General features: G+C 38.6%; 1 protein-coding gene across 2 annotated transcripts in view; it reads right to left on the reverse strand.

Moving 5' to 3' along the window:
- Positions 1-13,609, reverse strand: part of greb1l (GREB1 like retinoic acid receptor coactivator) — a 51,793-nt gene that overhangs the window by 23,784 nt on the left and 14,400 nt on the right. The window contains exons 1-3 of one of the 2 annotated variants that reach the window (XM_079614230.1): positions 4,042-4,156; positions 1,364-1,448; positions 163-322 (exon numbers count right to left, since the gene is read on the reverse strand). In XM_079614230.1, coding sequence (XP_079470356.1) covers positions 163-319 — 157 coding nt within the window. In that variant the 5' untranslated portion in view covers positions 320-322; positions 1,364-1,448; positions 4,042-4,156. Of the gene's footprint in view, positions 1-162; positions 323-1,363; positions 1,449-4,041; positions 4,157-13,609 lie in introns of those variants that run through there. The other variant, XM_079614229.1, reaches the window with a different exon arrangement.

The raw sequence follows: 13,609 nt of genomic DNA on the forward strand, positions 1-13,609 counted from the left end.
ATACATTATACACACACACACAAGTACATGCATATGAGCTTTTTAATGAATGTTATAGTATTTTTTTAAGGGGACGATTTTCTAAAAATTGGTCAAATAAGCTCTAAATACCAAATCATGATCAATTCATGCGAAGGCAAACTATTTGATGGCATTGCTTACCTTCCAGGTTGCCAGAATACTGATCGGGCTCGAGATACAGCTGTGTGAATACAGGCTGTGGATCACCACTGCTCGATCTCAGTGAAGCCTCTATAGAGTTGTGTAGAGCTTCTTCAAAGCGGGCAGATTTTAGTTGCCCTGCGTATGAATTCCCCATGATCTGAAATGAAACATACTCATTTTGTTTAAATCTGTCTTATATAAACACCACATACACACACACACACACACACATCACGATTGGTTCAGTTTTGTTTTGAACTCGTAAAGAAGAACATTTTTATATCTTGAAGGGATTCCATTTATAAGGGAGATGAGAGGGAAGGAGACATTAATGTAATGTTCTGATGGACTGCGTGGAGGAGATTTCAATTCCACCCTGAACAAGGCTATTTTAGTCTTTCGTAGAATAGCCCTTGAAACCGTTCCTAAAACAACCATCCTTAGGACTTTTCTGCAGACTCTGAACTGTTTTTGTTCAGACATACTTAACTATAAAATGATGAATCGACTAAAGAAAAGTAAGGAATATTGTACTGTCAGTAAGTCATCAACTCTGACACAAAAAAACATAACACAAAATCAACTCTGATGGGATCATCAAGTCTTAATGCTAATGCTAATCTGAAGGGTCTTGCATCGCCTTTAAAGGGTTTATTTAGAACTAATTAAGCTGTACATTATCCCAGAGATATTTCACTGCAGACTACCGGCACAGTTGACCAATAACAATTGAGTACACCAGAAAGACATGAAATAAATATTTTAATAAAAATAATTAATAACTGTACCCATTTATTAAAAGTAATCCCTGACAATCTGTCATGTAATACAGCTGTAAGCATGTTACCCTTGAGCTACACATCAGGTATAACCATGACATCTGTTAGGCCATCTGCTCTGCATTGACGCTTTCCTTCGCACTTCTGATTGCATTTCCTTTACAACAAAAGCTCTGTTTCTGTTTGTGATCTGGACGACAATCAAGACAGCAAATTATGACAGATGAGTGTGTCGCCATCAGTGACTCAGCAGGGCAAAAGAGTTCACATAAAAACCCTTAAAGACAGACAGCTCTCATATTTGACAATTAACTACTTGTATAGAACTGCAACAACATACAAAAACATCCCATTTGGAAAATTTTAGCAATATTCATTGGTTTCATTTGCTGTTGTCATAGTGAAGGAAACCACTGTACCTTTGATTATATTTCTTTAGCAGTAGAAGGACAGGATCACCTCTTCTCCATGGTATATCAAAGTTGAACCACAGTACTCCCGCACCTACAGACATATGGCAAATGGTCAGACACAAGGCAAGTTTCATTTACAGTATAAATACCATATAAATTAACATATGGTACATAACTTGTTTATATATTGGGAAAACAAAGCCAAATTGCACGAGAGATTTGATACTTGAACTGTGCATTGCAAATATCGTAGCATTAGATATTGGGATTATTTTGATTTAAATGCACTGATTGAAGAATTTATTACGGTATAAATCAATAGGAATAATTTGCAGTGAGTATTAATCCATGCATCATCTCAGATCAGACAGTTGTTTGTAAAGTAGAACAGATTGCAGTGATCTTCAACATGTGTAGCTGTTAACTGATAACACTGAGGGATGAGTTATATGACACTATGACCTCAAGGGAATGTTTGTGGAACGCATAGGGGAAAGGAACTCCACGTCTCTTACTTCCAGGCTTACACAAAGACTGATGAGACATGTTTTGTTCTTTTGGCCTGGTTAAAACAAGAGTGAAATGCAGTAAAGCCATCCATCAATCAGGTAAATACTTCTGTCAAGAGTATCCTGAATTTGCAAAGAATATATGACCTGCACACTTTTGAAAATCAGAAAATAAACTATATATGGGGGATTTCCATTAATAGTTTTTAAAATCTAGGTTACAAAATTGATTTGTTTGTAAATACTGTATACCTCTACAACCCAAGCGACACCAAACAAATGTCTCAAAATAAATACCATTACAATTAATATATTTTATGTCTGTCCTTATTTGAAAAAAAGAAGTGCTTTGTGAATGATTACCAAGAAAATCTGATCTAACTGAGATTGCAGTCCGAAGAGGCATGTTACCATCAGATCCACTTGAAAAACCTTCCTCTATAAGAATCCACAATGGATTTGGATATTTTTTTTAGATAAAAGCTAAGAAAACAACGATTAAAATGGCAAACTGTTGGTGGGATAATGCATGGTTTATGTGGACAACAAATTGCACACCCTGTTTTACAAACAGCTCACTGGAGGCCTGTTGGGCCAAGTTTCAGCTAATCACTCATCTTGGTAGTGTGGTAAACAGAGGCAAATTGAAGTACCTGAGCATAGTTCTGTCCTGCCTTCAGGGCTCTCAGGGTCCAGTTTGACTGCTAATGACATTTAGGGGTGTTAAATGCTAATGTGGACAAGCCTGCAGAGAGCCCTGCCTTTAGGCCAAGAGCTGTTTCAGCTCAAGTCACCTCTTTCTGCTTCCATATATGTTTTCAATTTGCTTTCTAATTCTACCTGATTATCCCTATGCAAAATGCAAAACTGTCAAGACACAGATTTACATTTAAAAATAAGAATTCAAGAAATTGAAGAGAATTAATAGTTAAAATCTACTACAAATAAATACAAGCAATGAACATATAGGCTACGTTCTTTCTCTCAGCAAAGCGAGTTTACCGACAACCAAGGACTTAATGTGACTCAAATGGTGTGTTGCAAGATGGTCCGATCCCAAATAAATAATTCAAAAGCTCTATAAATACAAACAAGGGGATCTTGAAATAGCCAAGAATGGAAACACATTTTAGGTAGCCAAAACAAAACAAACCGCAGACATAAATATGCAAAGCTACAAAAGTTAATTTACTTTGCTGGTAAAGTTTGTTTTGTCACAGATAAACAATTTTAAAACAATGTGCTCCAATAGACGCAACAAGTGTAGATTTCAGACCACTATTTGGGTGCTGCCACATGTAGATTGATGCTAGACCTAACTTTAGATTTGAATTTGTTCATTTAAAATGTCCTTTTATTAATAACAACAGAAGAATAAATACATTTAGCGTGGTCGTTTTAAGTTGGTGGAGCAATTTGTCTGGTTCATTCCAATAATGAACAACAAGCTAAAAATATTTATGTCTCTGCAATTTTACAGACTTTTTTCAGAGTGCAGACCTTTCAGATTTCTTATTCTTGTAAAAGCTTTTGGCATCAGTACCTGAACATGATTGGAGAGTGCTGTTTTATTTCTAAAGTATGGTGGAGGTCAAATAAAAGGTTTAAATGAAATGTGGCACATATGGCAGTAAATGTGGTTACAGTCCCACACTGCACTGTACCTCAAAAGACCTTTCTCTCAATCCACTCCCTCTTTTGTTTCCTCCCTTATCTGCATAATTACATTAAACTGCTGACAATGGGAGAGGAGAGCTAGCTTTCAATGAACTTTCAATGAACAAATTCTACTTTTTGTTTCACCAAAAAATCCTAATGAAAATGTACAAAGTACAAACATACAGATTAAAAACAAGACATTCAAGCAACACACAATTGCAACGATTCATGTCTTTATGTACATCTAAACATAAAAGTAACACTACTTCTTAAAGTTTGACTTAGCCCTCATGACTGTCCAATTCACACTTAGTTTATTTTACATTACCTAAAGAGATATTCACTAAAGGGAAGACAGTATAAAAGTCAAAACTTCAAGCAGGGGGGATGGGACAGATTAGCCTATGCAAAAATGCAAATATCTTTAAATAAATGGGGCGCTAAAAGCCATGGCCATTTACACCATGTTAGCAGGAGCCGGCGAGTGTCAAAGAATATAACATGACGCTTCTGTACCTTTCATAAGCAGCCGGGGTGTGGAGTGTGCCTCAACGAGTCCCACTGAAGACCTTAAAGCAGACCACTAAAACACAGCCTATTTCCATAGCAAAAGTCCTTTGGATATCCAAAAGCAGCGTCAAGGCTGAGCGTGACGTGACAGTATTCCTTGTCCTTGTTGCGAGCTAGCAGCTCCCTGGTCATTATAGTCCTGAGTCGGGGCAGCAAAGAAGGATTCCAGGAACTCCAGCGGAGCCAACCTCTCTCTCCTGCACTCAGTGGCTTTGGATACACAAACCCTCCAACTCTCACATACACAATCAGCAGGCCCTCCCCCCGTTCCCCTTGCCCCCTCCCTCTTCTTGGCCATTTGCTCTGTGGGGCGAGAGGGGCATTCTCTCAGGACTCATTCATCTTGGCCCTTGCTGACCCCCTAAGGTGACAGATGCTGTTGTGGAGATGACCATACCGCCGAGCGTGGCACAATAGAGGCGAGACGCCTCCGCACGCCACACGCGTGCTGTGCTCGCCACGCACGATGCGCAGATGCCCCTCTCTCAACATGACACCGGAGACTGCTAAGTGCCATGCTCGCAGATGGGGGTACGACGTAAAGCAAAGGATCGTTTTCTTCCCCTTCTGCCACTCCCTGTTTTATTGGGGTTATTTTACTGATAGGGCACACCAATGGCAAACTAGGGACACTTGCTAAAGAATGTGGGGTCAATCCGCAGTTTGTCCGTCAGCCTTGCCTGAACTCACGGCCCTCCCCTCACTGGAGGTTGACGATTAACTGAGAGTTTAGGTCCATTGTAAATAGCCGAATGGAGAGGACTCATCTGGTCAAAATAACTTGATAGGAGATTGATGTTTTGCACTTTACTGGATTGATCATTTCCTACCGCGTGCCACAGAGAAGTGGCTCAGAGGAAGTGGAGGAGATTTGAACGCAAATACAGGAGGATCGGGTTCCCCTGGTGCTTCAGGCTCTCTCTAACAATGACTCCATCTCTATTCTTATCTCGCAAGATAATAGCAAAATATTGTGACTCAGATGACCCTCTCTTTCGAGACCTCTGAAAACAGGAACAGTAATTGGCGGTGTTTAAATAAAACAGTACTGCTCTATTTGTCAGCTGGTTCATTACTACTCAGTATGGATCTTAACAATAATCTCGCCCTATTCTGACATAAAAGTGTTACATCAAGTTTCATCAGTCCGACCCTATCAGATGACTTTAAAGGGTAAATATACACAGTAGATTTAATCAACACAACCGAGATCCTATTTTGTCTGCAGCATGTAGTAGGATTTGTTAATAATTAATAACAGCCTTGTCCATGGAACAAAAAAGTTGACTTGACGCAATGGTTCAAAGAGTGTGCTGAGAACTGCACCAGTGTAATGCATTTGTCAAAGTTAAAGACACAAAGAATTTGTCAGGCAAACAACAAAACAGCCATGTCAACAAACCAATGCATTAGAGGCAAGCACTTGGTACAAAAAAACTGAAAAACATTTAAATAACCTTGCAGGAAATGTACACAACTTGGTAAAAAAAGTTATCAGTATTTTATGTAGACTGAATTGCAGATATTTTTTTATCAGACTACAGTAAATGAGTAGTTTATTCTGTTTTCACAATTCTTGTTGTAGCAAAGACACAACAGTTGGTCTAAATCAAGCCATATACTTCTTCTCACCCTAATAAGAATTAGTAGATAGGGTCTAAAGCAGTATGGGAGTCAGCTTTAAACAATGACATCCCTCCCTCAGAGGGCTTTATTAGCCCCCCAGAGTCATTAATGCTGTCATTCCAGCTAATCTGGAGGCTTTGTCTAAACATTGTTTATTTTAATTGCAAGGTTTCTCCTTCAGATACCATTTGGACCACACAATGTCCCCAAATGTATAAGGATTTGTGATCGACAAATGCTTGATATTCGATTTATGAAACTTTCCCTTATTTGTGACAGGCTCTTTGCCAGACTTTTTGTCAAGATCGCAAAAAAAAGAAAAAAGAAAAAAAAAAGGTATATGAAGATGCAGCACAAGTTCAATTTTCTAGGAAACCGAACAGATAATTCAAGTTTCTGGCTTTAAGACTATCAGACCCTAATAGGTCACTGGAAAAGGAGAAAGAGAGCAAAGCGGAGGTTTCCTTTGCTCAATTGAGCTTGTGGGTAGAACAAAAGAGTCAGTGAGTGAGCTGGCCCTCCTCTCACCCATCCTTCAGCACTGCTTTGAGTCTCCAGCCCTGGGCACTGACAATGGGAAGTATCTTTTCCACTGCCACCTGAGAAGAGATGAGTCATGTGGTGGCAGCTCTTTCAACATCTTCTGGAGTTCTGCTTTGTCTTGTTTTCTACTTCCTTTTGAGAAGCCCTCTATTCTCTTGAGGTACAGCAAAACTGCCTCAGTCATTCCAGACAGACAGCATCATTGTTTAGATCCATTGAGACAAATACAACTTGGTGAATCTTTGGACCAACAAAAGCCCAGTTTGAGGTGAACTACAGCAGAACTAATGAGAACAGAATTCAAGTCTTTATTCTTGGCTTCTTTCTGGAGAAACACCCAACCCAGATCAAATAGGAAAACATAATCCAAGAGGGGCTACTTAATCTAAATTGGTTTGAGGCCAACCAGCAGAAATTCCCATTTTTAGTGGTATGACTTTTGTTCCTGGCTTTCATTCAGAGAACTGCTCAATCCAAATCCAACTGGATAAATGTAATCCAAATATAGGAAACTTAATCTAAATATGGACCACCAAATGCTCAGATAATCCAAAGCAGAATTAATGAATGCAGAATGACTCTTGTTCTCTTGCTTCTTTCTCACAATCCAAATCCAATGCCACAAATTTAATTAAAATGGAGCAAATTAATCTAAATTTGGACCAACAAAAGCATAGATTGGGCTAAACCAGAGCAGAATATTGTGAGTGCTGTATCTAAGGAATGAAAAAAGAACTGCTTGATTGTCTTATCGAGTGTGGGTTTTTAGAAGTGTGATGAATTCCTCGTCCTCACATGGTAGTAAAAAAACAACTGAACATCACATACACGAGGTGAGAGCGGAACGTGATTTTAACGTAGTGACAAATGAGCATCAGCTGGGTAGGAGGGAGAGATTGAGGTGGCAACTGCCACAGCTCATCGTGGTCTTCAGGAGCTATCTACTCGGTGTCAGAAAAAACAAATCCACCCTAACACAGGCCAATTACAACAGCCTGACAATGTCGCTGTCACGTGAAAGCCAATGCTGCCCTGGCACGTTCAGCCTTTCTTACCACATAAGGTCTATCCCGGGCGTGAGGCGTGGGGTCTCACGCCACTTGTCACACCGCTGGCAGGTTGTTGTTCCCTCAGCCCTGCGCTCATTTGCCTATTAAAGCCCTCTCAGACTTCCTGCTGGGGTCCTGAAGTGCAAATCGAGGTTTTTTTCCAGCGAGGCCAACATAACCAGGGCTGTGGAGATGATAACCTCCTCCACTTGGCCACACAAACTAAATGGGGGGAAGGGGAGGCTTGGGGGAGGCAACACAACAAGCTGAAAGCCAAAGCTGAAATCGGCAGAGGAGAGAAAACCCTGACTGGTCAGCGAGGGATTGGCTCAAGGGGGGTGGAGATGACAGCCTGGGGAGAGGATTAGTCCAGCAGTGAACGGGGGTAGTGGTGGGCCAAGGTTAGCCAGGGTTTAAGGGGGTGGAGGCCTGGGAGGATCAACAAAAGGAGTATTTGGGCAGATGAAGAAGTCATCATCATTAAGCCACTGGAAGTTTACTGTCCAGTTATAAAAGTGACTGGAAAATGAGAGGGGCAAGAGGGCAACCCCGAGATACGGTCAGTAGACTACAGCGGGGTGGGATGGTGGGAGTGCCGGGCTCATTTATTAGAGTCAAAAAACGGTCTTTGTGTGACCGAGGCACTGATTTGAGTGTTGACCTTGCCGTACATTCAGCCAGAGTGAGGGCTTTAATTTAACCTTCAGCTAAATCCTGCATTTAGACAAATGCTTTATGTCAGTAATTAACAAAGGCCCTTCTGAAAACATCTTAGTGCAATTCAAGAATACAGGCAAGAAAACTTTGGAAGAATATAAATTTACAGCACCATATCATTTAATAGGCATATTAGAGATTTTTTAATTTATCGCTTTTGATCAACATTGAATATTTTATTGTGAATGCTCATTTTTTTCTATTTTCACATTTAGGTTACCTTTGCAGTCATATAACACTCACTTATAGTCAATCTTTAAAAACATGAATAATTTAATAACACTGTTAAATACAATCTTTAGAAAATGATGCATGTGAATGAATGAATATCCATTATCCATGTCTGTACATTATTTTTGCTATGCTTAAATTAAATCATATCATTTAAGACTATTGATTTTAGTTTTTAAAGAATTTTAACATCAGCCATTTAACAGTTATTGGCCAAAACATGAAACTAATTATTAGTCGCACTGGATCATTGGAAAAGCATTGGAGTCAAAATTTCTGAGGTGGCTTCATTTAGAAGCCATTCAAAATGATCTGCACAAGTATAACTTCTCAAAGATGGGTGTGTGAATCTTTGAGCGATCCTGCACATCTGGTTAACTGGAAAAGGTCAACTACATTTTTACACCTCAAAGCCAAAGTGTTGGTGCCACATGCTCAAACACACCAATATTGAGAGTTATGTGCATGGACATGACTAGTTTTCTTACATAAGGAGTGGATTCTCAACAATAAAACATTGAGCCCCAAGCTTTATTCCAAAATCTATGGTGTCCATGGGAAAATCAAGTGTGCTGATACCATGACAACAAACAAAGAGCTCAATCTGGGTGAAGAACAGCAAGGCTGCTCTGGCCAATAAACCAAAGACCTGCCGATGAACCCAACCCTACATTTTACAACACAGACCACAGCTGTTATTCACTAGGGACAATAATAGTTCAACTAACGAATTAAATGCTTTTTTTTTTTTTTGCTATATGATTTGTTAATCATTTGCCGTTATGTACTGATGACTGGTGGATTTAGAAATAGACCATTTTAAGTGTTTACGTTCCAATATAAGTGCTCTTTACTACATTTTGGTTTAAACATTTGGTAAGATCACACATTCACCTCATGGTTCCCAATGGTTTGTTTGTCCTGCTCTTGTTCTCTGGATTAAATTACCTTTATAGTCAGACATTTTTGTTACAGTGTAAAAAAGGGGTCTTGTTTAATGGCTTTGTGTCACATGAAGCACATATTATCAAAACAGACAAGCCTTATCAGGTGACAAGGGCCAAAGAGAGGTCAGATGTGTTTCCTGACACAATTCCTCCTGCTTTGACGCTTCATCCATCATTATTCAGGCGAGGAATGGCAGCGCTGTTCAAGACACCACTTCAACCAGATGTAACTGAGAGAAAGAGTTTAGAGAACTATCATAAATATTATTTGACAATATAAGGCAATTCCAACTGTTTTAGGATGAATTTTAAAATGGAAAAGTGGGTAAACCAATAGTGCTGTTTGGTTGAATCTTTGTCTGATCTTGCACAAGGTTTTACAACCTTTCCTCAAAGCCAAACCACATGTTAATTCTGAATTCTCGACAAGTTGGTATAAAGCAATGAAATGTACTTTCCAACAGAGATCCACCAAAATTAAAATTCTAGCTGAAACTGATAAGCTAATAACTATTTTCATGATATGGCCAATAACTGATAAACGGCTGATGTTTAAATTCGGAACTATTTTGTCTAAAAAATATATATAAAAAATCCGTTTTAAATGCTACAAGTTAATTTAGGCATCACAACATGATAATGTATGATATCGAAAGTGAATTTTCATTATGAGATTGCAAAACATTTAACTGTTATTAAATTATTAGTGTTTTTATATAGTATTTTAAAGATTAACTTTAAGTGGTTGTTAGATGTTGGCAAAAGTAAATGTAAAAATAGGGGAAATGAGCATGAATGGTTAAATATAAAACCATTAAATATAACAATATGGTTCTGATATATTATAGGCATGCATCTAATTGAAACAATATCTCTAGTTTAGTAAAATCTGTTCACATCTGTCAAATTCGTAATTTCTTTGAGTCTTCGAAACATAAGTTATACATTTTATGAACGTTCTTACGTTGCTCACTAGACCGCTTATAACATGAAGTGAACAAAACACAACTGATAATGACGTCTATACTGAGAGTCATGCACTGACGTGTACAGTACTAAATGTATGGTGGATTCCCAAATGACCACTAGACTAAGATAAATATCCAAGCAAAAAAAGACTAAATGATTTTATGATTGAGCAGATCAATCCTGTAATCAATTGAAATAAAAGTTTGAAACTCAGAGCAAAGAAACTGCGCTTTCCCCTTCTGAGAGTCACAAAGCCACCTTTAATGAGTAAGTGACAAATTAACAATGAGTGTCTTTAATGTTCTCAGGAAAGACCCCTGTCCTTGCCCCCTCCCTACTTCCTTGCGGAGCGCTCAACTGTATCCATCATGCTCCTCTTCCTGACCCCAGGCAGCCTCTGCCACATCAGGACTGCTATGTGTGTGTGTGCGTGCGCGCGTGTGTGTGTGTGTGGTGCGGTAACAGTAGTGTCATGCTGATAAAGCCGAGTGAGTTGCCCACGGTGATAGGGTCGACAATTTAAATCCTTTTGCTTCTTTTTTGTTGTTGCGATGTAACAAAGGCAGGTTCAATCCATTGTCCAGTGCTGACACAGACACAAACCCTTCCCTTACAAATCAACTGTGCCTGGAACAGTCAGACTGCTCTCAGATCAGGTCTAATCTATCAGACCTGAAATTACTACTCTAGATGTGTTTTGTGATGCAATTCGAGTTACTCTAATCAATCACAAAGACATGATACACCAGTCAAACAGTTCAGTCGTCCCTTGGTATGCAGGGATAACTTTTGTAATCGTCACAGTTTTGGGTGAATTGACTTTCAATGGTGGGACATCGACTAAAAAAACTAGCTTCCGGCAGACGGCCATACGCAAGTCGACCTACGCCAAATGAGTAACACTCGTTATTTTAGTCAATAACGTTTATTTTACACTAACGCATCGCTTCACTTCAGAATAGAGATATGCGGTTGGTGATTACAGCCACGGACTATATTAAAAATTAATATACACCTAGGATGGCTTCAGGGTGAGTAAATCATGGGCTAATTAAAATTTTTAGGTGAACTATCCCTTTAATCCCGCCGTTTTGCCCATTTTCGTTTATCCGGGAGTGGCGCGCTCCCAAGATGGCCGGCTCCGCCCACTTTGGGCTTTAAAAATGCTCTCCAGAAACCTATGGTTGACGTTACGGACCCTACGTCCATATTTTTTTACAGTCTATGGGTACCAGTAGTGGCGCAGAAACCACATACTTCACCTTTAAAGACCATTGACCGAGCCATAGACTTTAGACGTGCGAGAAAGCAATTAAAGAAATCAAACACTTGCCCAACTGCATGTGCTGCACACCATTTCAACTATCTTACAGCAGAAGGTCTAAAGAAGTCTTCTAATCTAACATAAAGAGAGTTTATCTGAAGAGAAGCGACCATCAAGACAGTAGCATATGTTCCTCGCGGGTAAATATTTGCTTTCTGTCTTATCATGAGCGGCAAGGCCACAAGTTTGGACGTTTCCTGAGGTCAGATGAGGTCCAGCCAAAACAACAGTACTTTAGATTTCTAATTACTGTATTCAAACTGAGAGATAAAACCCGTAAGACTTTCCTTCATCTTCGGAACACAAATAAAGATCTTTTTGAAATTTTTGTCCCTCCATAGACAGTCTACCCTTACGCAAAATATGTTTACTTCATGGTCAATGGTCAATTTATGGTCAGTATAATGATTTATTGGTATATTGAAAATATACAGAATAATATATTGTGTTAATATATTACAAGGAATTGCCGGTTTTCATATATGATATGTAAAATATATAAAAATATGTGACAATATATTTACATATATCATAATGTATGTAGTTTTATATACAGTAATACACTTCATAACATATAGATGTACATGTGTATAAACATATTGAACATATATTTACTCGTGCAGTATACATACACATATAAATATTTAATATGACATATTTCACATATTTTATATTTATTTACTAAATACTATATTATTTTCTAAATACTATTTATTTACTATATTATATATATATATATATATATATATATATATATATATATATATATATATATATATATATATATATAGCTAGTTAACAATTAGCACAAGTCAAAAACACCTGCACTGAAGTATTTAGACACGAGAATAAACCTCATTGGTTCTTGTAGAAACTCAAACGTGCTGCGTAACACGAGAATAAACCTCATTGGTTCTCGCACGTCAAGCGAACATGCTTGAGCTTCCATTTACCACAACTGATGTGTGCGTTATGAATATTTATATGTGAATAAAAGCCTAAATTAAATCTGTTCATCATATAAAGTGATCGAGTCTCTTCAGAAAATGTTGGACTAAACCGCTCAATTCATATGGATTAATTTTACAATCCCTTTATGAACTTTTTGAAGCGTCAAAGTGTCAGTTGTGTATCTGTCAATGGAGGGACAGAAACCTCTCAGATTTCATCAAAAAGATTATTTTGCGTTCCGAAGATTAACCAAAGTCACAAAGGTTTAGGCCGGTTTAGGACTCATTGTTTATCCTTACTATTACTTGTCTGCCCAGCACCCAGTTTTATTGTTTTGGATGTGCGTGCTGCACCTTTGAACTACAAAGGTTTAGGCCGAAATCAAAATGCGAGTGAGTAAAGATGACAGAATTTTCATTTGAGTCTATACACTATTCTGGTCTCTTGTAATGCAGGTATATGAGCTTATTTTCTTCTGTTTTAACTTCTTCCAGGTGAATATTGTAAATCTGATACAACTCAAGTAAAAGCACAACAAAATAATCATTATAAAAGCCTTAGAAAGCACCATTAATAAGGCTAGTCTATGTAAAACACAGACACACAATGATACTCAACAGTATCATATAATTTCAGTAGCAATGATCCTCTAATAAAAGAGTATCTTAAAGAGGAAGATCCTCTGTGTTTACTATTAGTGGGAGTCTAAGGAAAGCTATGGGACTGAATTTATTAGCAAAGCATCTCTGTTTTGGCCAGGATCCATTTATTCATGCAGTGTTTTTCTGAGATCAGGCGAGAATTCAGAGCCAACTGTCTTTTCTCTCTCGGTCTCATCTAGAATGTGGAGTCCAACATTGGTCGTGGTCACCGTGACTTTGGCCAGCCCGCCCCTGTTAGCTTTCACTCCCCACCCCTCACCCCATCTCCCCTGAGCCAGTATTGGTGACCTTGGGCTTAGCCGAGTGTGTGAGAGGCTTCAGAGCACAGAAGAGGTCGAAGAATGCTATAACATTTGGCTAGAGCTCTCGGTTTAATCAAAACAGAGTGCGGAAAAAGAACCAGAGCGTGATTTTTATGAGGTTCATCGCCTTCTCATAGTGAAGGAATCTCTGAAGCATTTCCAAGTGAAAACGCCAAGTTTGACAGGTTCATTC

This window comes from Phoxinus phoxinus, assembly GCF_949152265.1.
Source record: "Phoxinus phoxinus genome assembly, chromosome: 5".
NCBI lineage: Eukaryota > Metazoa > Chordata > Actinopteri > Cypriniformes > Leuciscidae > Phoxinus > Phoxinus phoxinus.